General features: G+C 46.8%; 1 protein-coding gene and 1 long non-coding RNA gene across 2 annotated transcripts; one reads left to right on the plus strand and one right to left on the minus strand.

Moving 5' to 3' along the window:
* The first annotated feature begins 270 nt into the window (after window positions 1-270).
* Window positions 271-4,721, plus strand: LOC131563808 (uncharacterized). Its single transcript, XR_009275326.1, has 4 exons — window positions 271-892; window positions 988-1,060; window positions 2,322-2,407; window positions 3,642-4,721. It is a non-coding gene; the product is annotated as an uncharacterized LOC131563808 (long non-coding RNA).
* POF1B (POF1B actin binding protein) lies at window positions 1,593-18,519 on the minus strand. The gene is made up of 15 exons (XM_058813966.1): window positions 18,205-18,519; window positions 13,142-13,180; window positions 12,677-12,778; window positions 10,876-11,043; window positions 9,800-9,930; window positions 8,864-8,891; window positions 7,988-8,062; window positions 6,170-6,262; window positions 5,418-5,531; window positions 5,110-5,262; window positions 4,883-4,993; window positions 4,140-4,268; window positions 3,790-3,863; window positions 3,586-3,700; window positions 1,593-2,548 (listed from the first exon to the last, which is right to left on the minus strand). The coding sequence occupies exons 1-15, from the start codon at window positions 18,517-18,519 to the stop codon at window positions 2,543-2,545; spliced, it is 1,653 nt and encodes a 550-aa protein (XP_058669949.1). The 3' UTR covers window positions 1,593-2,542.
* Between the last annotated feature and the right edge of the window lie 6,947 nt (window positions 18,520-25,466).

Raw genomic sequence — 25,466 nt, forward strand, 5'->3', positions numbered from 1 at the left:
GGGCTGGTGGCTGCTGGAGCTGTCAGGGACTTGCCAGCCAGGGCTGTCTGGCTTTTATTTTACAGCTGAGGCAGAGCAACTTCAATATTGCAGAAAGGTCAGTCAAAACAAAGAAGACAGTTTTCTCCTTTTCAGTGCAAAACAAGACTCTGCATTCTGGCAGATAAAGACAGGGAAGTGTGCATATTGTTGTAATTTTATAAAGTAAATAGTGTCTGACTTCTTTCTAATTTGTTCCTAGAAAAAATGTAGAAGTCTTGGTGAAGCTACTTGAAATTGAGGTGGGAAATGAGCTAAAGTAAAATGTTTCTAACCAGGATTTACAGAGCTGAGTAAATGAGAAAATGTGTTTCTGTAAACTTCAGCAGAAACCACATTAGGTAAATCAGTTCCAGTTCCACAGCCAAGAGGGGACAGCTGAGCCCACAGTAACAGGTACTTCCTAGTAAAAAATACTAAATTTGCTTTTTAAATACATATGGTTTGAAAACAAAACCAGCCTATAAATAAATGGCTATATGCTTTATCTACTAGTGTAATCAGCTTTTTGACAATTGCTTTGTGTTTTCTGTGAGTACAAAGTGTAGTTACAGTCTCTTCTCTGTAGCATTTACAGGATCTGGTGACCTTCAGATTCTTTGAGGAGCTGTCCTTGTCCCAGGACAGAGCTGGCTGGCCTGAGCAGCAACCTGGGCTTTTTGTAAGCAGGCTGCAGCTTCCCTGGCTGCCCCAGGATGGTGTTTGCACTGGGATGGATCAGCTGGATTTAAAAAGAGATTTGCCTGATGGTGGCCTTTGCCATGGAATTGTCACCACACCCAGCAGCTCCTGCTCTGAGCCCTGTCCCTCCTTAAGGAGTTCCTGTGCTGAGCCATGGATGGAGGAAACACAGGTTGGTGTCACTGAGGGGCTGCTCAGGAACTCCATGGCTGGGATGAGCCATCAGGACCTGTGGCCACCAATAACTCCCATTTCTGCTCTTTGTAGCTTGGTCTGAGCTGTGAGAACCCCCAGCCCTGGTGGAACCACAAGGAGCAGCTGCACCCAGAGCCCTGCACAGGTAACTGATGGCATTGAACAGACATGGAACAGACAGGGTGCTTTAGTCCTTTTTGTGTTTCAGATCACCAAAGGTGAAAGTCTTTTGCTCACAGTGTAACTAAAATGATTTATTGCACTGCCACTGTCCCATGGCAGGAGCATGTTAGCTCTGAGTGTAGATGTGCCTTTTATTCACTGCTCTGCAGAAAAGGGGGTTGCTTTAGAATCTCTTTTAGAATAATTACTGAATGCAGAGGGGCAAGGCACTCATTCAAAGGAGGGTATTTAAGTAATTAAACCAGGCTGGTGAAACTGCAGGCCCATCTCAGCCTGGACACACTCAAAGAGCAGCAGCAGGAACAGGTTTTACTCGTGGTTCTTTGCCCAGTCCTGAAGAGCACCAGGCCAGCTGGACATCCAGCAGCACCTGAGAGCCCCAATCCTTCACTTGTAAAGATTCATGGAGAGGAACAAGACACCACCTACACCCCTCCCTCCAGCTGTACACAAGATGCTTCCAGGACAGACAGACAATGATCCAGAGAGTTAGACTTGGGTTTATTTCATGGTTACAGGTAGCCTCCAGCATTCTTTCCCCATTAAACATTGCCTAGGATCTATAGTATCTGGGAACAGAAATACATGGCTGCAGCAGGAAAGCAAAGCAAGAACCCCACAATAAAAAAGCACCTTTGGATTGCAGCACTGCAAACTTTCTCTGTGCTGTGTTGCTCAGACAACTACTGAATCATGAACACCAAATCAGTTTGAAAGAATTTCTGTGGTACTTAAAGAAGTGGAAATTGTAAATGGCAGGTTGGTCTGATAAGGAAATTTAGTCCATGAGTTATTCTCACACAAAGTTCTTCTATATAAAAATATATACCAAGTTCTTGAAAATTTGAAGCACGGCAAATAAATACAGCTGGTTTGGGGCTGAAAATACATCACCTCTGAGGGCAGAAGCATTCTCTAAAATAAGCCTTGTCCCAGCCCTTCAGTGAACTGGGTCCTGCTGGCATTTGCCAGGTCAGAAGCTGGGTTTGATGAAGTTTTGTCCTTTGTGTCCGAGCTTCCCAGACAGAGGCAGGTGTAGGGAGAGGAGCAGTTCCCAGTGAGGTATTTGTGAAGTTCCCGTGCAGCCTGTGACTGCACTGAAAGTAGCTGCAGGAGGGGTGGGGCTGACAACGGGGTCATTCCCACTCTCAGCATGAAGAGACAGAACATGGCTACAAGGACCAAGGGGAAAAGGTTTCAGGTGTCTTCCTTTTGTCTCCTAGGTTGCCTGAAGAACAGGAGCTAGTCAAGAACAGCTGAAGTCCACACAGGGATAGCATCCCAAGCATCCCACTCCTCCGAGGGAAAAGTGAGTCCTTAATGTTTTCCCAGCCTTCCTCACTATCAGACTGAACCTTTTCTTGGATGCAGAAGAGCAGAAAGTAAAGCAGTTTTAGTGGTTTGTGAACTCCTTGGAGCAGCTCTGGGGGCTCAGAGGTTTCTCTCATTCCTAAAAGAAACAAGCAGCTTGTTAGAAGAAATGCACAAACCTGTTTCTGTTATGAAACAAACTATCTCCTGTAAAGCATCTCATTTAATTACCTGCTTGTTTTCTCTTGTACAGTGTCCAAGGGGACCTGTGAGCCTTTCCTCTGTACCAAACACTTCACTTTTTCATTTCTCTATTGCTGTTTCATTGCTTGACATTTCACTAGGTTGCAATGCACCCGGGTGAAGTTTAGGGATCAGTAATAAAACTCTGCTCTTTGCCAGTGCCCTGAGCCTTTTGCTTTTATAATCCTGCTGCAGGCAAGGTCCCCTTGAGGGACAGGCCAGGTGTGTTACCTGCATCTGCCCAGGCTGTCACAGAGCTGTCCCCTGGCTGTGTCCCCCCGTGGTTGTGTCCAGGTGCTGCTGTGACCTTGTGCCTGCACCCACCACCACGCCAGCTTGGCCACCCTGCCATTTCTCCAGCCTTTATTTACCTTGTAGCCAGACTTGGCACCATGAGCCCTGCCTGGAACAGAAATAGCTTCTGCAGCCCTGTTTTCTATTTTTATTCTGAATCACTCCTTAAAATGTCACCACTCTTCTGCATTCCTGGGTTTGTCACTGCCCTGGCTCAGGGTGAGTTTCAGGGATGTGGTGCTTTGTGTGTTTTAGTAATGGCTTGGAGTCATTAATGTTCCTAACGCAGAGGAGCACATTCCTCCCAAATCCCTGCTCACCCAGAGCACAGCAGGACACAGCCCCTGCCTACCTGCCCGGTACAGCAACACCCCGGGGCCGCTGTTAGAGCAGCGCTGATGCTTTTGTTCAGGGTAATTACGTGCCAGAGAAAACAACAAAAAGTTTTATTTGTACCACACCCACCAATTACTGCCTGCTCCAAGAGCCAGGACAGTTCCCTGGCTGCAGTCACTTTGCTTTTTGCAGTTAAATTACCACGAGGGCATCGCTGAGCTCTCAGTTTGGGTAATATTTGCTTTGAAGTTAAATTGAAGACTTAGGGATTGCAGAGGGACAATCCATCTCCAGGTAACTTACATGTTTCCAGATCTCTCCAGTCCTCTCAATTACAATCGTTTGTGATTTATTGACAGGTGATGTGACCTTGTAGTCATCAGACAGGAGACCCAGAATAGGATACTGATTCCTGTACCTGCAGAGAGTTGAAAAGGTTGCTTAACAGAGCCTAAACAAAGGAAAGCCCAAAGGATGTGTTTCTAACAAAGGTGAATAACACGTTACTTTTTAGTGATGATGGCTGTCACCCCAGGGGACTGACTGCCCGAAAACTTGTCATGCTTCAGTCTGAAGAGCTCCTGACAAAACCAAAAGCAAACATTGATGTCAAGTCATGTTTTCTGAAGTATCAGTTCAGTAAAGCCACAACAAAATATTTGCAGAAATTTGTCTCAACAGTCTCAAAATCTGCCCTTCCAGAAGGCTGGCAGAGGAACAGCATTCAGGTTGAACAAATCCTAACCCCCTTTCCTGAGCCAGGAGAGGACAAGGGACTTCCTGGTTAGGTTCCACCTACACAGTACATGGAGGCTTAAACACAAAAACCCTCAGAGGAATAACTTGTATCATTTTACCTCTTGCTGTTGTTTAATAAAAGCCTCTTTGTCCTCCAGCAGCGATGTCAGTTCGTGCAGCCTCATTTGCAAGTCGCTGTTGCTCCCCTCTCTCCTGGTTATGTCCTGCTGGAACTGGCACAGCTGGGACTGCAGAACAAGGCAGCAGCTCTCAGGTGTGGGGGGCTTGGGCAGGGCCCCTCAACACCCACCCAGGGCTCTGGGGGTGGCATTTCATTGACACCACCAACAGTGAGACCCAGGGATTTTCAGGTCAGGAAGTTGAGCCACACAGTAAATTCATAAAGTGCTAATTGAACTGAATTCTACCCAGTATTAACTTAATGATTTTACAATTCTCAAGCTAAACCAACACTGAACCAGTTGAATTGGCTTCCAGAGCTGGAGACTTTTCCCACTGATTTCCATGAGAGAGATTTCCTACATACAGCAGTGACTGGGATTAATTTTTTGTTTCCTATTAAGCATATTTTGACTAATTTCTTATATTATCAGGACACACAAAATATCCCTTTAGGACAGCCCACTAATCAGGTTGATCCCTAATTTCTTCATGTAAAGAATAGTTGGATTTTTTTTAAATCGGAGTTTTATGTTGTACTATAAAGGTTTTAAACCACCACCAGTGTCTGTGAGTAAAGTAACTGCACAGCCAGAAGACACCCAAAAAGTGCCTGTGGAAGATCTCTGCTGCTCCAAGTGCAGGAGCAGCTGTCCCTGCACACACCAGCAGAGCCCCTCACCCTGAGGCTGCGGATCTCCCTGTCCTTGTCTTCCCTGAGGTTGTTGATCATCTCCACGTAGCGGCTGGAGAGCTCATCTGTCGTGGTCTGCAGCGTCGGGCTGGAGCAGCTCTGCACAAAGAACCCAATTTTATTTAAAAAAAAAATGCTTTCATTGTTAGTTTCCTTACACTGACCCCTCTGAGTCTGGGACTCAGCTCCTGCACCCAGCCAGGTGAGCCCCTCACCTGAAGCTTGAGGCTCTGGATCTCCTGCTCCAGGGCCCTCTTGCTGTACTCCAGCTCCTTCAGCTGGCAGTCCTTGTCGCCCTCGCTGAGCCGCAGGGACAGGAGCTGCTCCTCCAGCGAGCGGCACTTGGCAGTGCTGTCCCTGAGCCCTTGCTGCAAAGCACAGGGGGAATGAGCACCTGGAATTCCTCAGGGAAGGAACAGCATCACACACACAGCAGGCAGCAGTTCCTCAGAGTACCCAGAAGTCAGCAAATTGCCCCCATTTTGGCTGCCTGGAATGACACTGGAAATGTTTCTTGATGTACCTGCTGCTGACGATTGTTCTCCCTCAGAGAAGCCAGCATTGTTTCATATTCTTTCACTTGGGAATCCTTAAAAGACAAATCCTTCCTCAGCAAGATATTGTCAGTTTCCAGCTTCTGCAGGACAAAAGTCAAAAGTTTACAGTCAAAAGCTGCAATTTTTCAGTAAACTCTTCCCATAAAGTGCAACACAGTCATTAATAAAGGGATGTTTTAGAACTGAGAGAATGCTTAACTTCCTTGAAACTTTGGGGTTTAGGTACATAGCACACACCGTAGTGCCTGTGGCTTTGTGCTGGGTGGTGAGCACTGGGATCCTGGATCACTGCCCTTCCAGTCTGCCTCAGAAACAATTTAAATAGAAGCCAACAAAAAACCCCAAACAAACAAAAACCACCCCAAAACTAAGCCCACTGCAGCGACTCCTTGCTCTGTGTTCAAGTTCAAACTCTTCTCCTTCAACTTTGCATTTTCCAGGACAATGCTGTGACATTCCCAGCAGTGCTGAGCACTTGGGCTGGTATGGGAAACATTGCTGCTTCCCCAGCAGGAATTGTCTGCTGCCTGCATCCACAGCCACAAGGCTGGGATGGCTGAAGGCCAGAAACCTGGGGAGCTGCCAAAGCCACCCCTGTCCTTGCAGCCCCCTGAGGCACTGCCAGAGCAGCCACTGCCCCCAGCACAGGCACAGCCTGCAGTGCCAGCCCTGGGCTCCTGCTGCCAGCTGGATGAGGAGGATGAGGAGCAGGACTCACCCCCAGGTCATCCTGCAGATGGCAGAGCTCCTCCCGCAGGTTCTTGAAGGTGGAAAGCACAAGTCTCAGGGATTTGTCCGATGTCGCTCTCATCTGGGAGGGAAGAAACGAAAAGGATAATTGGGATTAATTAGGCAGCTTTGTTTACAATATGCCTGACAAGAGGTAGAACAGAAACTGCTTTACAGCTGACAGTAACTTCTGAAACCATTGCACATCCTTTGAAGTGCCCACAGTTTCTACAGGAAACATTTTCCTTGCTCTTTGTTCTGCAAATGCCAGCGTTCAATTTCTGCCTTGTAACACAGGACAACATTGTTAAAATGGAAGGAACAACAGGGTAAGGAACTGCCTTTGTACACCAATAAAGGGAAAAATAAATGTGTTAATATTGTACAATTATTATTTGAGCTTTAAAAGCTTTGTGCTCACACGAATTTTTAAAAATTACTGCCCTGCCTGAAAAGGCACAGAGGAATGAGTCATATTTGAGATCTGGCAAAGCTTTGGGCTCAAGGATGAAGGAATTTAATTAACATTTTTAAAAATTTAAATTAAAAAAGCTCATACAGCCAACTCCTCCCTTTAAAAGGAAAAAGATCCCAAAGATGAAAGGAGTCACCTGGATGAAAGAGAAAACCATAAGTGACCACAGCCCAATACTGTTCTCCTTTGGAATGTTAATTTTAATGCCTTTAATAGCTGTGTATTGATTCACAGGTGAAAATATAAATTGTTGCATTTCATGATACATGTATATTATTTAAAAGAAGAAAAATAGACTTTGAAAGGACACACAAAATACACTCAAGTTGTAACGCTCCTTTTGCCTTATGGTTCTGGTGGCCAAGGGGTCTGAGAGCACCCTGCGTGGATCCTGACAACACCTGGCTCCCCAAAAGCCATTCTGGCAGCATTTTATAATCACAGCTGTGGGGATGTAAAACCAGCTGGACACAGACACAGCAGGAAGTGCTTGTTCCAGCTTTTCACCTGGAGCTGAACCAGCCTCCCAGGACAGTGTGCCAGTGTGAGGCCATGGAATGCCCTCATGCTGGCTGGGATGTCCATGGGGTTGATGTCCCTCTTCCTTGTAAGAGAAGCACAGAACAATTCCAGCTGGAAGGGATGGGGAGGTCAGAGCAGGGCAGCTGTGAACTCAGACCAGGCTGCTCCTTCTCAACCTCATTTCAATGGATTTTTTTACCAGGAAGTGATTCCAGGGTGCAGCTCCCAGGTAGGATCACCCTTCCCCTACCTGAGGGAGCCCAGATCAGGACACTCCTGCTGAGGCTGCCCTGGATCCTGCTCTGACACACCTGCCTGGCAAAGGCAGCTCTGAGTGCTGAGTGTGCTTTTGGCATCCAGCAGCAAACAGAACCATTCCTGCTGTGGTTCAGGTGTAAAGGGTTTTGTCTTCCTGGGCTGGTTCTTCAGCTCCCTCCCTGCTCCATGCCCAGCCAAGGGTTTGGGCTGGGAGCAGGTGGGATTCAGGCTCTGCTGCTGGGCTTTTAGCACCTCCTGTTTGTGTTTGGCTTTTAAAGCCTTAACACACAACACACAAAGATGAAAGGTCCCTGTTCTCCTGTCAGTGGTCAAAAGCCAAGACAGTTTCAATGAAACTGCAGGAAAGCCCCAGCAGAGCTCAGTTTAAAATACACAAGTGAACTGTGGGTCCATGAGACATTTCCTTTAAAGCCACCATTCCACCCCCTCACTCCAGAAACAGTGGGATGAGGGAATACAGAGTGAAGGGTGTTAAGTACCAAGTCCCTCCTGTGTGTGAGCCAGCTCCTACAGGCTGCCAAGCTGCCATACCTGCAGGAGATAACGAATCTGCTGCTTTGTTGCCTCAGACAGTCCTTTGGGAATTAATTCTTCAATATCTTCAGTCTAAGCAAAGAAGGGAGGAAAGGGGAGACATCTTGATTAAGAATTTTGCCTGGTAGATTAGTAGTGTGGTTTCTTCATTAATTACACAGCTCTGCTATGAAAAACATCTTTAGCACAAGGCAAATAAGAACAAAAATAGATCAAAGTCTATCCAGAAAACTTCCAAAGTCTTTTATATGTGGGGCATGTACAAAGTGAGATAAAGTGATACATGAAGCATATATTCAAATGCTTAAATTCAACATTTAAAAGCAGTATTCAAACCAATCCTCTCTCAGGAATTAACAGCTGATACTACAACAACTCCCAGCAGTTTATGGTGGGGCAAAACCTCAGAATGGGCTGCCAATAAACCCCAGCTGACCACCAGGAGATGCTGCCAGGATTCACTGGAAGTGAACCCTGGACAGGTATTTCTGCCCCATTCACACTGAATGCCTTCACAGGTGCAGCACCTGCTGCTCAGCAGCAGCTTCACTGGCCAGGGAGTGAAAAAGCCTTTGCAAAAAACACATTGTAAAAACGCAGGTATCTGTGCAAGTCATTTTCCAGTGAAACCATTGATGGAACAGCAGGAGAGACTTCCAAAATTTGACTCTCATACTGGAATAATGCAAATTCTTGAAGTTTCCTTTCAGTATTATCACATTTGCAAATACCTGCCTGGCAGTGTTTTTCAGGCTCTGAATGTTTTTACCAAGCAGGGAGCATTGACAGAGACCAGGCTCCTTCATTTCAGCTGCTTTGGCTTTGTTTGCTTGAGCCCTCCCCCAGTGGTGGCAGGGACAGCCTGGGCCTTACCTGGCACGTGAATTCGATGTCGTGGTTCCTGTAAAACACAAAAAGCTGCTTGAGAACTTCCAGGATTCAGGCCCACGTTCACCACTAAAAGATTATCTGGACAATACAGAGCAAGGAAGGGCCTTTCTCAGCTGAAGAGCCATTACCTCCCTCTGTGGAGGAATTCCTGGGGAGACTGGAGTCCTACAGCAGCACAGCAAACACAGGCTGACTATCCCCAGTCCTTTGGGCAGTTATCCCAATTATGGGCAGTAAACCCAATTACTCCCTTAATTGCCTGGGTAATGGTTTGCCCACAACTCTGCTGCAATTCCCTGCCCTGCTCCCAGTGTCGACTCAGGGTTTCTGTGATGGTTAAATTCCCTTTTTCCCCTGCTACAGGACCACTTTCCTTATTCAGTGACCTTGGAAGGCACCAGATAAGATTGGGAGTGAGGGGGAAGAATGAGGGTGATGGGAGGGAAGGGGGGAAGGTTGTGCAGGGCACTGCCTGCTGGGACTCTCATTTCTTGCCACAGATGGTCTGCAGGGCTCTGCAGAAAACATGCTTAATGTTCATTTGGATGTAGAGACTGAGCTTTATGCCTGGTGGTGGCTGGCCTTGATCCATGACACAACATCACAACAGGACGGAGGGAATTTGGACATTTGGGTTGTTCAGGACACAGCAATAGAATTGTGTCATGAAATGTATGTCAGGGTGTGCTGTAAGTTCTTGTTTGCTCAATGTACAAACGTGTATGGGAGACACAATTCTTAAGCATCGCATTCAATAAATTTCCTTGGCTTACAGCATTTCTGTGCCCTCAGTTACTTGCAAATCAGATGAATGTGTAAAACATCCAGTGTCAATTCCAGCTGTCAGGAAGAAACAAAGAGCACAACCAATTCACAAACAACTGGATGTCTGGGACACAGGAATGACAGTGGCAGTACCTTGTCCCAATCTTCTCCACGTGCTGCAGCAGGCAGCTGTACAGGTCGTTGCTCTTGCGGTGCAGCTCGGCCAGCAGCTCCCCAAAGAAGCGACAGTCCAGCTGCTCAGGGCTGTCCTGGGGGCAGCTCACCTGGCAGAGACAGGCAGGGCATCAGGACAGGATGGATCCCTTCTTTGGATAAAGCTGAACATGAAAATGCTGCAGGTAGGATTTGGGTCTGGCTGCTTTTAGCAATTTTCAATTTATTTACACTTTTCTTGGTAGTGAGTCTTCCATGTCTGCTGGTTTTCAGTAAACTGAACAGAGAGGAATGACTTCCTTTAGAACAACAAGAACCAGCAAAGTCCTGCTTGCACAGCAGTGTCCTCAGCCCAAGCTGAGTGTCCTGAGCTGGTTGATGGGAGTGTCCAGCTCTGGAAGGTTCTGCACAGCTGTGACACCAAGGTCCCCAGGGTGTTTGTGTTTGTCACCCAAACCCCGACTGGGTGCACAGGAGGGACCTGCTGCACTCCCTCCCCAGCTGCACCAACAGGCTGCAGGTACACCAGGAAGCATTAGTGATTCCACTGAATTTGTGTCAACAACTTTTGCATCAAATTGAAATACATTTGAAGCCCTGGCTGATCAGCATAGGAAGAAAGGAACCCTGAGCTGATGTTTGCCCAGGTTCTAAAGTAATGTGTGTTCCCTCTCAAAGCAGAAGCTGTGCATCCCTCAGTCTTTGTGTACAGACTGAAACCCGACTGAATTGATGGGTAAAGAAAAGCAAAACTAAACAGCCTCGTGAGACTGAGCCCAGCTAAACACCCCAGGCTCACCTCAGTCAGTGCACACCTGAGCACAGGTCTGTGACAAAGAGAAATACACCTCTCAAACAGCCCTTCCCCCCCAACAGCAGGTGAGAAAGCCTTGGACAGTCCCAGACAGACACGCAGACCCAGCTCAGTGACAGGGGCTGGTGCTGAGAGTCCCCCACAAAGCTCTGGAGGCTGCAGAGCCACAAACCCACTCACTCCCGGGCTTCTGTCCCTGCCTAAGAGCGAACCGAGCACAGAACAAACCAGGAGCCCTCACCAGCTCTGGGGCGGCCGTGCCCCTCCTCACGGGCTGTCCCCGGCACTCGTCACTGCCCGGGCCCAGCTCGCAGGGACTGCCCGTCTGTGTCTGCTGGCACTGCTGTGTCACCGGGGGCGGCGGGCACGGCGGGCACGGCTCCAGCGGGCACACCGGGAACTGCCGCTCCTGCACGAGAGGAGCTGTCAGGGCTGGGAAAGGCCTCTGCTGGGGGAGAAGGGGTTAATGCTGGGCACTGCATGGATGGAAATGCCCCTGCTGGGGGAGAAGGGGTTAATGCTGGGTACACTGCAGGGTGGGAAAGGCCTCTGCTGGGGGAGAAGGAGTTAATGCTGGGTACACTGCAGGGGTGGGAAATGCCTCTGCTGGGGGAGAAGGGGTTAATGCTGGGTACGCTGCAGGGTGGGAAAGGACTCTGCTGGGGGAGAAAGGGTTAATGCTGGGTACGCTGCAGGGTGGGAAAGGACTCTGCTGGGGGAGAAAGGACCTGTCAGTGCTGGGCACCCTGCAGGGTGGGAAATGCCCCTGCTGGGGGAGAAGGGGTTAATGCTGGATACGCTGCAGGGGTGGGAAAGGACTCTGCTGGGGGAGAAAGCGTTAATGCTGGGCACTGCATGGATGGAAATGCCCCTGCTGGGGGAGAAAGGACCTGTCAGTGCTGGGCACCCTGCAGGGTGGGAAAGGCCTCTGCTGGGGGAGAAGGGGTTAATGCTGGGTACACTGCAGGGGTGGGAAATGCCCCTGCTGGGGCAGAAAGGGTTAATGCTGGGCACTGCATGGAGTGGCACATCGACCTCAGTAGTGAATGAAATGTGCCTGTGACTGGCAGTGCTGGTGGTGGCTTTGGATGTTTTAATAATCCAAACTAAATTGCTTTTATATCTAACAGAGTTGTAATTCATCAATTTTCCTTCCAATTTGAGTAGGTGCCAGTGAGAAGTACAGGCAAAAAACTTTTCCCAAGGTGGATGTCCCACTACACATGAAAATTTCCTTTAGAACTATGCTCCTGATTTTACCTAAATCCAAACATAGCTCAGGTAACAAAAACCAGAAATAAAACTATGGTTTCCAGGGCTAAACTCCACAATTTTTTACTCTTTTCTTTGTACATCATCTGCAGAAAGAAAGAAACTGTTATTTGCAATTACGGTTTTTTTATCTTTTCCACTTCAGAGCCTGGATATCACAGAACTCAGCTGTCTAAAATCCAAAGAGGCATGAAAAGCTCCATTTTAAAAAACAAAGTAAAAAAAAAAACTTCAGGTAAATCACTCTGAGATATGCCAAATTTCTTTTTTTTTCCTGTTGGAAATGTTTCAGAAAAATAAAATGGAGCAATATCTTTGCTATTGACAAAACACCAATTGTGAGATGAAATTTCAGACAAGTTTACCACATATATTTTTTCAAGAGTTAGTAAAATAAAAAATTGTGGTTTTAATTTTTTTTTTCTAAATATGTATCTTGGTTGTTCTGTTATAAAGCTATTCCAAGAAACTAATTCACACCCCTATTCAGATACAGGCTGACAATATTACAGACACAACAGCAGTTTTCAGTGTTAATTAATAATAAATTCTTAGGAAAAATATGGCAAACATTCCACTTTCTGCTCTCCTTAAATATTGCTTCATTTACTTTGAGAATGTATCCCAGATCATAACAAGGCAGTTCTCAGGTTGGAAGCTACTCCTAACAAAAATAAAAAAACCCAGAACCAACCCAACCCAGAAACTTCCATTTCCTGCTACCAACTCAATTTTCTTCTTGCAATAGATAATATAAACAGCCAACTTACTTGGAGGGGATTTAATAGCTCATATTTTCTTATTGTTTTTTCATAGATGACATTATTTCCAGGAGAGAAACTGGCCCCTCTAAGAAAAGGGGATAATGGCTCCTGTAAAACACATAAATAAAAACATCCATAAATCCTGTCAACCAGCAAACTCAGGATTAGTGTAATTTTGACTAAAAATAGATAATTTAGAGATATGTGAGATGTCCTTTAGGATGCAAACACGTGAGTGTGTGTCCATTTGGAAACAAAGGGGCTGTGCTTGCATAGGGACTGTGTGAAATACAGTCGAAACAATTAGTAATTAATCAATATTAATAAAGACTGAGAGGTGGGAGCCTGAGTGGCCATTCTGCAGTGTTTCCAACCCCTCATAATTCCACCTCTCACCCTCAGAGGTGTGAGCTCTCAGTGTTCCCCATCCCCTGTGGAGGAGCTGAGGGAAGCCCAGCCCAGTTTCCCTACCTGGTCCGGGTTCTCGATAATGATCCTGCGGATGGTGCCCTGCAAGGGAGGAGAAAACCTTCAGGATTACTGCAGCTCAACCTCCAACACCTCTTCTGCCAGAGCACTCAGATTATGGACATTGGCTGTGAGTACTTTGGGATCCACTGGCCACAATCACCTGGAGATGTTTTAAACCCAGGGCCTTCCCACCCCAAAGGAACTGGTCCATATGCAGCATGGCAGGACACAATCCACCACTGCATTTTATGAGCTGGGTTTTTCTCTCTTTGCAGGTCTGAGGGAATTAGTCCATATTTTCTGTAAGTGCAGCAGAACAGGCTACAAATCAAAGCTGGATGAGCCTTCCTGGATCCCATGTCCCTGTTCCAGCCCATCTCTTATTTTTGGTTTTTTCACATTACACATCAAACTCAGCTGGTGTAGATGGAGATGCATCATACTCTTTTGTTTCACCAAGGCATGAAAATTTGGATTTTGGTTAAACTCAGAAGTGAACAGGTAGAGGAGCCACCCAACAACCCCTGGGTAACATCCAGTGCACACAGCTCCACAGCTGCCACCTATGGGAATGATGCCCACATCTGCAATGAAAAATGAGATGTGCCTCTCTAAATTACAAGAATCTGCCCCTGGCAACAGCTTTGCTTTCAAATACATTTCCTAAGGTTTTGCCCCAGCACTGTCTAGAAGCAATGGCAGGCACTGTCCTCCACCAGTTCTAACAAATCACACATTGATGCAACCCTTCACATCCAGGTCTTACCCAAACAAGCAGAGTTCCCACTGAACCCAATCTAAGGACTGGGCAATTTGTCAGTTTGCAGCATGCTGTTTATCCTCCCTCACAGCACAAACCTCCAATTTTCATAATGAATCATTTCTTCCCCAAAGCCAGGGGGAAGTTTATGTTGCTGCAGCTCAGTCTCAGCCACATTCTCAGCCAGGTGAGAGCAGCCCTGAAGTAGGTCAGGTCTCCTATCAACTGTTGCATAAGTTTAGCAAGCCTGGAGCAGTTTTCCAAACCTCCCAAGAGTGAATCATAACAGCACCAGGAAAGAGAAACAAAAGTAGAAAAGAAACTGTTTTTGCAGCAGTCAGAATAATTAAGAAATTTAAAAATTAAAACTGCTGCAGAAACTTGGGGAGCTGCTCAGTGCCGCTGCCAGCAGGACTCTGGGGACACAGCACAGAGAGGTGGAACATGCAGCCCAATCCTGCACCACCAGCACTGCAGAACTGGAACCAAAATGTGAAATACTCAGCATGGGAATGGCCACTGGTCCTTCCTTCAGCTGGGTGTCAGAGCAGGCACAGCCTGAGCTCAGTGTCCCTGAGGAGCACACGGAGCTGTGACACCAGAGAGCCCTGGGACAGCAGGGACTGGGACAGCAGGACACAGGACCAGCACAGGGACAGCACTGGCCATTGTGTGACACTGAACAACAGCCCTGGAATCTGCTGAAAGGTTGGACAAACATGCCAGGGCTAACTCAAAGTCTAGAGAGAATAACACATCCAGGGTGTCTCAGAGGAATAAACCCACAGCAGAGGAGTCTGAAGCATTTTAAGTTGAAACAGACCTTTATAATATTCTCATTGTATATGCAATATTATACAGAACCTAATAATGTTTTGCCTGGATAAAATGATGCTTATTTTTGAGATACCCAAACTCTTTCATTTTCAAAGAACTGCTTTACAAACAGGGATTTGCCTGCCCTTTCTCCCATTCCAGCCAAGCAGGCTGGACTGGCACAGGCTGGGAGGGGACCAAGAGGCAGAAATGCTATGTCTGTGCCAGCCTGGATTGCCCACACACAGCTCGGGGCTCTGCACAAGGAGCTGCCACCTCCAGGACCTCTGGAGCTGTCCCCAGCAGAGGGAACGTGGAAAGGATCTTGGGCTGTTTCTGTTTTCCAGCATTCCCAAGGGACAAAGCTCAGGTTATTCTCTCCGAGCAGTCAGAAGATGCAATGTCTGGAGAGGCAGCATTTTCTGTCTGGGAGAAGGAAGGGAAGGTGGGATTCCAAAGGGAAAGCCCAGTGCTGCTGTGGGTTTGGAATTCATGACAGCCTGAGCAGTCAGTCTGGGTCTGTTTTACAGAATTGCAGATTGATTTGGGTTGGAAGGGACTTTAAAGCTCTTCCCATTCCAGCCCCCTGCCATGGGGCTTATAAGGAGAATTTTAAAAGGTAACACTAAAACTTGCATGAATATTTTTGCTAGTCTTTAAGATTTCTAAATAAGATTTTTTAATTTTAGAATAAGCATTTGATAGATTTATCTTTAGTGTGCCAATTTTATGTAGAAGCAATCAAGTGTCCCTTTTTTATAAAATTTCAACAGGTTACCCTTGGTTTCAGCCAACCCAGAGATAAAAGTGAGAATTTAATCTATGTCAAAGGCCTTTATCCACAATACATTGTCTTGCTAATTACAAGCAATCCAGTCATCTGCTCATGATTTATGAGTTACAGTTGGCAGGTGAAATGGGGAAATGGCAGGCTGAGTTTGAGGCTGTTACACCACAGACCAGCCCTAAAGCTGGTTAATATTACACCATTTTCATGGGAGCCCTTTGCACGTCACAGAACTGAGCCCAGCCACACAAACACCTGACTCCCAAAATGTCTCACATGGACAGAGAACCTCTACAAAACCTGCCAGGGTTTTGCCCTCTGCAAACAATTTGTATGTGCCACTTTAGGAATTATCTTTTCATGACCATGGAGAAGGGATTCATACACATAAGCCACACTGGAGGGCAATTTATTCCAAACAATTCTCATTCAGATCAAGCAAAGCAAAATTTGCTGTGAATTTCTCCACGGATTAAACAAACCACAAAGGTAGAAAACCCCTGAATCCTGAACCACAAAAAGTACCAGTACATGTGCTCTGTGCACACAGCAATTTCAAATTCTCCCTCTCTCCAGCCTATTAGAAGTGTACATAAACACAAGAGCACACCCAGCCACATCACTGAAGACTACCACTGTGTCAACAGGGATGTACATGTCTGTTATTGTTAATCCACACAAGCTCTGCAGAAGCAAATTAAATATTGCTCAAAGCCAGCCCTTTGCTTTAGCAGCAGCACAGAGCTGAAACTGCAGCTCTGGGCTGCCCCCAAACCCAAATCCTCCTGTACACCAAACACAGATGGGAGCTTGCTATCAGTCCATTATTCACTTTATGTGACCCCACACAATGGGCTCAAAGGGCAGCTGATCCACTCCTGGGGAATGTCCTGCACCCCTCCCAGGGCTTCTCTGGGGCAACTCCCATCGAGCACCAAGTGTGCCGCTTCTGCCTCATCCCAGCTGACTTCCCTGTTTGTTACTGTTTTCTGCCTTAATAACTTCCTAATAATCTGTATTAGGCACCTTCCTTCTCCACCACTGAAACTGCAACCCACACAAAGCCTGACTGAGCTACACCCTCTTGACTTTAAAGTCTCGTCCAGCAAAACACTTCAGCAAGAAATTAGTTTTCATCAGCAGGACGTAATGGATTCAGTGACTACGACAGATGTTGGAAATTAAACATCCTCCATAGAGCAGCGACAGCATTTGAGTCTGTAATCCTTGTTCACGTACTTATCCAGGCTGAGGAAGCTTGGGACTGCAGTGTTTATGCCAATGAATATTTAATTAATTAACTGCAATTCAGACTATCATCCAGCCTAGCTGAGCAGATCACTTATCTGGGAGGTGAGAGACCTGTGTTTATACTCCTGCCCCACATTTTGCAAAAGAGGATTAACAACCTGGATACAGAGGGAATGGCTCTGCCATTACCACCTTCTACAAAGCCCTTAGATCACAGATTTGTTCAGGAAAAACTCACCCAGATTATGGAGTCCAACCATTCCCCAGCACGGCCAAGGCCAACACTCGACCATGTCCTCAAGTGCCACAGACACACTTTTGAACACTTCCAGGGATGGTGAATCCACCAATTCCCTGGGTTGTGTGTTCCAATGCTTAACCATCTATTCCATGAAGAATTTTTTCCTAATATCCAACCTGAACCTCTGCTAGCACAACTTGAGGCTGTTTCCTCTTGTCCGTCTATTATCACAGCTGCTCGCTCACTTCCCAGGATCTACATAAACCATCTTGGAGAGGAAGGCAGCCCTCAAACTATGCAAATACTGCTTTGAAAGGAATGCAGATCTTGTATTGGTCTTAACCCAGACTCTTTCTGACAGGTAAATATAACACAGGAAAGAAAATTCAGTAAGAGCTCATCTTGAAACAAATGTACATTGCTATTTGAGTACAGTAGAGCAACCCCATAGATGTTAATGGCATTCTGCTGTATGAGGAAAAAATGGGCTGAGAATAAATTTTTATCTCCTTTCTGGTTTTGCAGTCAAATCTGTTCTAAAGCTATTGTTTCTAGTTTTAATACACCTTTTGCACATGTTAAAATGACATTAAATTCCACCGATACTTTCAAGCCTTGCCTTGGATACACACGCAACAAACCTGCTGAACTGCATTGCCAGGGCTTTCCAATCCCGACTCCAACACTTAAGCGGCGGCCCCTACTAAGCACCATCGATTCAGAGAGAACTAATAAGCACACAGGCTTCTCGTTCTATTTACATGAGCAGCCCCAAGTCAGCAGAGACAGGCAGTGACATCCCGGCGTGGGAAGGGAGCAGCGCCCGCGGGGCTGGGCTGGGCCACAACCGGCCAGAGCCGCGTTAAAGGGTGCGAAAAGGTGACACCGCCTGGGGCCGGTGCCAGGGACCGCATCCCTGCCCGGGGACAGCCCGGGGACCGCATCCCTGCCCGGGGACAGCCTGGCCAGCCCGGGGACCGCATCCCTGCCCGGGGACGGCCTGGGGACGGCGGGGAGCGCCCACAGCAGCTTTCCCACAGGGGGAAACGCGCGGAGGGGCCGGGGCTGGACCCGTCCCACCCCGGGAGAGCCCGGTCCGACCCTCAGAGCCTCCGCCCCGCCGCAGCTCCCGGGGTCGGGCTCCGGCTTCGACGGCCCCTGATCCGGGCCGGGAGCAGCCCCCGAGGGGCCGGGCCGTGCCCGCGTACCTGTGGCGGGTCGCAGCCGTGGCCGCAGTCCAGCGGCGAGGCGGCCCGGGAGGAGCAGGAGGTGCTGAGCCGGCGGCAGCCCGGCCCGTAGGTGCGCACCCGGTCGTAGGCCACGTCCTGCGGGTGCGGAGCGGGGTCCAGGCAGGGCAGCGGCGGCTCCGGGCACGGCGGGGGCTCGGGGCAGGGCGGCGGCTCGGGGCAGGGCCGGCGGGCGGGCAGGGTGCTGTAGTGCTGCTGCCGCCGGTAGTAGTGGTGCTGGTGCTGGAGGTGCGGGGGCAGCGCGGGCGGCTGCAGCGGCTGCTGCGCCCCGAACATCGCGGCGGGACTGGGACTGCGGCGGCGGCGGGGCCGCTCCGGCTTTACCTGCGCGGGCCGCGCCTTGGGCGGGCCGCACCTGCGGGCGGGGAGCCCCGGCCGACCCCGCCCCGGCACCGGCCCCGGCCCCGGCACTGCCCGGAACGGCTCCGCACCCACCGCTCCCCGTACGGCACCCAGCGAAACAGCACCCGGCCCTGGGGAAAGCAAACCCCGCGCTGTTCACTAAAGCTCTTTGCTGTTCTCTTTGCAACGTGTGTAGGGAGTGTAAAGCCATAGCTACCTGCTACGCAAGTGAACTTAAGTATTCTTTTCACGGGAGGTTATGAAGTTGGCACAGAGCCGTTCGCACCTGCAGGAGCCGCGGTGGGCCCCAGGAGCTGTGCCTGGAGCAGCAGCTGCCAGGGCAGGAGCGGTTCTGTGCCTGCATCCCTGCACGGCAGAGCAGGGCCTGCCTCAGTGACCGGCTGATCTGAGCGTCCCAGGGTGGTCTGGGTTCAAAGGGACCTTCAAGCCCATCCAGTTCCTTCCGCTGCCATCGGCCGGGACACTTTCCACCCTCCCAGGATGCTCCAAGCTCCATCTAACCCGGCCTTGGAGACTTCCAGGATGGAAAAGCCATTGTGACTCTGAGCAACCTGTGCCAGGGCCTCACCAGCCTCAAAGGGAGGAATTTTCCTCAGTATCCCATGTAATCCCACCCTCTGCCACCTTCTCCCACTTGTCCTGTCATTCCCAGCTCTCATCATGTATGGAACACCTCACAGCTCTTAGATAGAAAGGATTGAGTTTGTTACTTATTCAAATCTCACTCTGCAGAGAGGAATGTGAAATTGGTTTCTCAATCCAACATGTTCTGAGTTGGATTCCTCTGGCAGCGTCAGGCAAGCCCTAACTGAGAACATAACTTTGTTCTGCAAGGTCGTGTAGCAATAACATAATTGTTGAATCTTGTGTAATAAATATTCTTCTTAATGATAAACCCAAAATTCTTAATTTTGTCAGTTTGTTTCCCCTCCATGCCTACTGTGCTGTAAGGCCACATAATACAGTCAGTCACAAAGACTAAAAACTAATTTCTAAAGTACCATGTTAGGGCAAAACGCCTCTGAGGGGATGGAGCAGATCCTTCTGCTGTGTTCTACACTGGCCACTCACTGAAAACTCTGTCTCTAAAATTAAAAAGTGTTCACCAAATCTCCTCAAGAGGCTTTTGGAAAGGTAAGGATTTCAGGGTGAGTGCCTACAACGATCTGGTATTTTAAGGCACTGTGACATCTGGAGACATTCATCACATATAAAAATTTCCCTTTTCCTCCAGGCATTAAACCCAAATAGACACCCTGCTTTACATAGGAGTGTCTATAAAAAGCATTTCAGGTAAATTCTATCCCACGGGTTACAAAGGAACTAAATGAAAAGAAAATCTTGTCATAAAACCTCATTCTTGCTTCATGAGCTTGTAAGAGCTGTTAGTGTCTTCTCACAAACAATTTTTAAAAGAGCATTTCTTAGAAAGCAGTAAAATATGATTACAACAACCTCTGTTTTACACAGACCATAAGAAAGTTTTTTGTGCTTCAGTCGGAAACTACAGAAACTGCAGCAATACTCCTCAGGGGAAAAGGTGCTGTAATACAAAATGTGGAAACAGTGCTGGTTTGCCAGCTCAGGAGTGTTACCTGCACGCAGCACGTTGCCCTGCTTAATAAAGGAGTTTCTACCAGGGTCAGCAGAAAGCTGGCCCCAAGTCATCCTGCTGGAATGGAAATAGGAACAGCTTCCGGAAGGCTCTGCAGATGTGGTGAGGATTATTGGAGTCATAAATAACAACAGTGCCTAATGCATGCATGGTGATCTGTACCAGGTAATGAAAAGAGCCTCAAACAAAGCTTCTGCATTTTAATGTGACCAAAATTCCATGTGCATCCCAACCATGGGATGGTGCTGCATTGTGCTGTGCAGGGTGTTACCTGCTGTGGAATTCTGGCTGTGACAGCTGGGGCTACAAGGAACAGAACTGCTTTGATATAAAATAGAAAAACACTCCCTTGGGAACACCACGATCAGGAACAGTGTTTACAACATTTATACTTACATTATTTATGGGGTTGGGAAGCTCTCTGAAGGACCGAGGCACAGAGGGTTACGAAGCCTGGCAGGCAGCAGCACCCCATAAGCAGCTTGATGAGGCAGATAAAAATCTGCTTTCAGCTGGAGGAAGGCTTTAGAGCTGGAAGTGAAGTCAGAACCAGCTGGTGAGCAGAGGCTTTGTTTGTGTGATCCTCCCTTTGAAGGCAGAGCCATCCTGCACCTGAGGTTTGGTGGAAGGTGCCAGTCTGCAGAGAGAGCCCAGTGTCCCCACTCCATCCCAAATGTCCCAATCCACACAGCCCAGTGCCCCCACTCCATCCCAAATTACCTGATCCATTCATCCCAGTGTCCCCACTTTGTTCCTGTTACCCTCAGGGTCAGGCTGTGCTGATGGTGGGACAGCACCTGGTAGAGGGAATCAAAGCAAGGTGTCCCTGTCCTCATTCCAAAGGCTGGCACAGCCTGGCTGCAGGGCTCTGCTTTGGACCAGCTAAAGCACCAGGGATTGCCATGAAGATGAGGCATTTTCAGACAAGAGAACAGATGTCTAGGACTGGCTGTTGAAGTCACAAGTACATCACTGGCAAACTGAGCTCATTTCTGGGTGTGTTTGTAGCAGAAATGACCCAGGATGGTCAGAGCCCACTTGATGCAGGCCAGGTTTTGTGGCCATGCCTGGCACCAGCAGGTTCTGCTCTCTGGGGCCCAGGCTGGGGCTGAGGGGATTTAGAGGAGCAGCAGGAGCTGAATGGGGATGGGAAACAACAGGTGAGCACTGAGCAAAGGTCTGGCTGGGGAGCACCTCAGGAGTGCTGGAGAGCTGGCTCTGCAGCACCTGCAGCCCCATCTGCCTCCTCTCCAGTTTGTGCAATTTTGGGGCACGGAATGCTGAGAGCAAGGATGGCAGCTGGGGTTTGGGGCTGCCTGACCCTCTGCCCTTGTGGTTCGTGGCTCTGCAGTGACAACAGGCTCTGCTTCCCACAGGAAGGAAACAAAAAAGCACGAGGTGAAATTCCTTGAGTTGTTCAGGACAGCACTCAGTGGAGCAGCCCCACAGTGGAGCAGCAGGGGCTGCTCAGAGCCCATCATTCCCACTGTGCCCTACAACATTTCTGTGTGCTCACCCACAATGACTTTTTGCCTGCTGTATCATTTTATATTGCATTTAGAAATGTGTTTTAACAAGGTGCCTTGCTATGCATGACTAGCAGGGTTGGATCTGAAATGCTTCTTGAGTGATTTTGGAATTATAATTCTCCTTTTATATTCAGCGGTAAGAAAATTCAGTGAACAGAAAGGGTCGAACAGAGTTTAGGGTATGGTTTAAAGACTCATTTACCTTGCTGGCACTAGCTCATGATCAGACCATAAAGAGTGAAGGAAAACTCTCTTATCCCATTAATATGTTCCTTATAATAAATTATGATATCAATTGTAGTTTATACACTTCAAAAATAAATGGAAATCCTTGGAATATGAAAAAAAATCAAGATTTTAAAATTGCATTTATTGATTAGTAGCTGGGATGATTTATAATCTAAATTTGTCAAGGAGCATGGAAATACACTTCTAGTTTTGCTGTGCCACCAGAGAGGAAAAATCATCTTTGTATTAGAGTATAACAGCAGTACATAAAGTACCAAAACAGAATAAATGACATTGTTTTATAAGGACACTGGGTTTGTGATGGCTCTCAGTATTTTCAACTACTCAAAAGATTGTATTTCATGGTGTGAAATGAAACAATTCAGTTTCATTACCCTGAAGCAGAAGTCACTCCTTTGTTGTGCCCATTTTCCTGTTTGAATCATTGAGGGTATTTAACAGTCACTTTACTTTGTTTCAGATAATTAATGCCATACAGGAGATTGGTGATCAAGCAAAAAAAAACCCTCATTGAACAACTTTCCTGCTACCCATTAGAGACCTTTTTTCAGCATGCTAAGGAGTAAATGCCTCAGCCCAATGAAACACTGCCAGTTATTATTTGCCAGATATCAATTGCAAAAAAAACCCCTTCAGAACATAACATTGCATGATAAACATAACACTTTAAGGCTTAGTAGAAAATAAAAACATGATGCTAAACTTTATCCTGACACTGCAAATGTCCTGTGAGCCCCAGCAGTGGTATCTGTGTTTGGCTGCCAGCTGAAATTTCCAGTTCAGGGGAAGGGAACTGATAAAGGAGAGGGCCTGCAGACATGTGGAACACAGGGAGAGCTGATCTGGGAGTTAAACACTGCTCAGCTCCACGCCAAGGAAAGATATTACATTCATTATGACCAAAGAGCAGGAAACCTGTTCAATTCCAAAGCAACAATTTGCATTTCCCTGTCCAGGACAGACTGCCTGAGGAACAGAGCTCCTTATTAAAGGGGATAAAGGAGCTGTGCTTGTGGCACATTAAAATAAGTGTTGGTACCTGGTGTTTTTGGGGAGAACAATGCAGGGATGTGGGGGTTTATCTTTGCTGTTACTTGTACATGACTAAAAAGGTGTTTCAGAAACAGCTGGTCTGTCTTTAAAGAAAACGTGAAATCATTAAGCAAGTAGGAGAGAAAACTATTAAAAGTGAGGGAGTAAGTTCTTAACATCCATAAATAAAATCTGCTATAGATTTTAGAGACTGTTTTTCTACCCAGAAACCTCTCAAGATGAAAGAATGCCTTAAGATATACTTAATTTCTGATGCATCATCATTTCCATTATTCAACTGCTGTGAAATTTCTGAGGATGAAGGATGATGGGAATTTTAAATAACAAGTGCATTGAACAGTTCTTTGGTCAATGTGCATCACAGGAACAAAATAGCTGAATATCTGACGAATCTGGGCATAGAAACTGGAATAGGGATATTTTAACCTGATTCTACTTCTACATCATTAGTAACAACTAGATTTTACTTACACATTATAACTGCTGCTGTTGTGGCAGCCAGAGGCTGACTGAAATGCCTTGTGCCATGCTGGGACCTACAGAGCTTCTCTTCTTTCTACATCACATTATTTGGCTATATATAGTATATGTTATAGTATATATCTTTCTGTCATGAAATTTAGGGGTTTTTCCACAGTTTCTCTCTCTTGGTGTGACCTAAGTTTTGATAAATTCCTATAATTTACACCCGAAATTTCAATTTCCTGTGAGTACAGAGTTTATGCTGTTTGTCTTAATGCAACACAGAAAAATTTCCAGGTTATGGTTGCATTTAGCAGACTTTTGGTTTTGCTGAGGTAAAACATTGTGCAGAATTTATCTTTGAAAAAATTATTCATTCTGAGCCCTTCCCAGTTCTGAGAAAGCTTCAATTTCTGACCTGTTTATTACCAGGCAGGTAGAAAGCAAGAAACTAACCTGATTTTTGTTTTCCTATAAAAATTTATAAAATCTATAGCTGCTTCTCTGGGATTTCAGAACCAGAGCTCCTGACAATCCTCCCACATCTGTTTCATCAACTGATTAAAATGCAGATCTCTGAGGAGGTAACACATTTTGGGATGCTGGGCGTTCCTCTACCCAACTCATTATTAAGAGAACAACTTTATGCACCATCAGCAACTTGGCAGTGCAAACATGAAACAGTTCTGTAAATGGGACTTGGTGTTTTGCTTATGAGAACTTCCATTTTCTGGGAGGCTTTATGGCTTTTATCACCCATTTGAGCATAAAAGTTCTCGTTATCTTATAAAACCTTTTAGCACAAGAAAGAACTCAGATAGGAGACGTATGTGAAGTGATGAATATCTGGTTTCCTGATTGTGTTGTATGATTTTTGGTGGTTTGGATTTTTTTTTTTAAGCCCACAAGCCACCTGACAAGTTCTAACTTATGCTTCCAAAAGTGAGATCCTTGTGCTGATAGGGACAGCGTGTGCTGTTGCACTTAATTTTATAACTCCTCTTTATTTGTGTTTCGAGTTGGAAAAGAGTCAAAATCCAAACATTCCAGTCAAATGTGTATTTTGATTTTGTTTTTGATTTCACAATTAGAATAGTTGCAGTTTAAATCCACAACCGCTGGATTTTTTGAGGAAGGAATTTTTATTTTGACACAGCTCCTCTGTCTAGTCTCTGACTTGCTTTACTCTGCCAGTTTTGCCCCCAAACTAGAATAAAAGAATTAATTGTACCCCAGTAAAGCTAACCCTGTACAATGCTGCTGGCAAAACCAGTCACTGCCTGGAGCCAGCAAAATGCACCCGGTTTGAGGAAGCACAAAAGTTTTAAGAAACAGGTTTTTTCCTTCTGTATCTCACCCTGATTAACACTTAGGAAGAATTTTGGTGCACAGGGGGGTAACACACAGCTCAGCATTTTGGGGATTATTGCCACTGACTCAAAGCACTTCCTTAACCACTCCATCAGATTACTCTTTCCTCAGCTGCTGTAAATTCCCTGCTGGATCAGACAGCCACATGCAGTTGGGATGTAAATGATGTTTTAAAACACCCCATGGATATGGAGGGTTACTGGTTTATAATGAACAGGGTTATTTATACTTTGCACCTTCCTCCCAGGTAGGTCTTTACACTCACACAGTCTGTATAAAGCTCCAGAGCAAGAACAAAGTCCATGGAGCAGTGAGAGATTAAAGAGTCTTGGCTTTCACTAATTGCCTCCTGTTTCCTCATTTACAGAGCTTAGCAAATGAGCAAATGAGGGTTTCAGTCATCCCTGGGCATTGGCTGCAGCACTAGGAAGGGGATCCCTGTTGTGGGACTGCTGATGATTTACCCAGCTATGTGAGTCCACACGTGCACAATCCCAACACTCCATGTACTATTGCAATCCACATTAGCTGCTGCTTTTATCTTTGTATCACATTATTTGCTTTTTCTTACACTTTTTTCC

Source organism: Ammospiza caudacuta, chromosome 14 (genome assembly GCF_027887145.1).
Source record: "Ammospiza caudacuta isolate bAmmCau1 chromosome 14, bAmmCau1.pri, whole genome shotgun sequence".
Lineage (NCBI taxonomy): Eukaryota > Metazoa > Chordata > Aves > Passeriformes > Passerellidae > Ammospiza > Ammospiza caudacuta.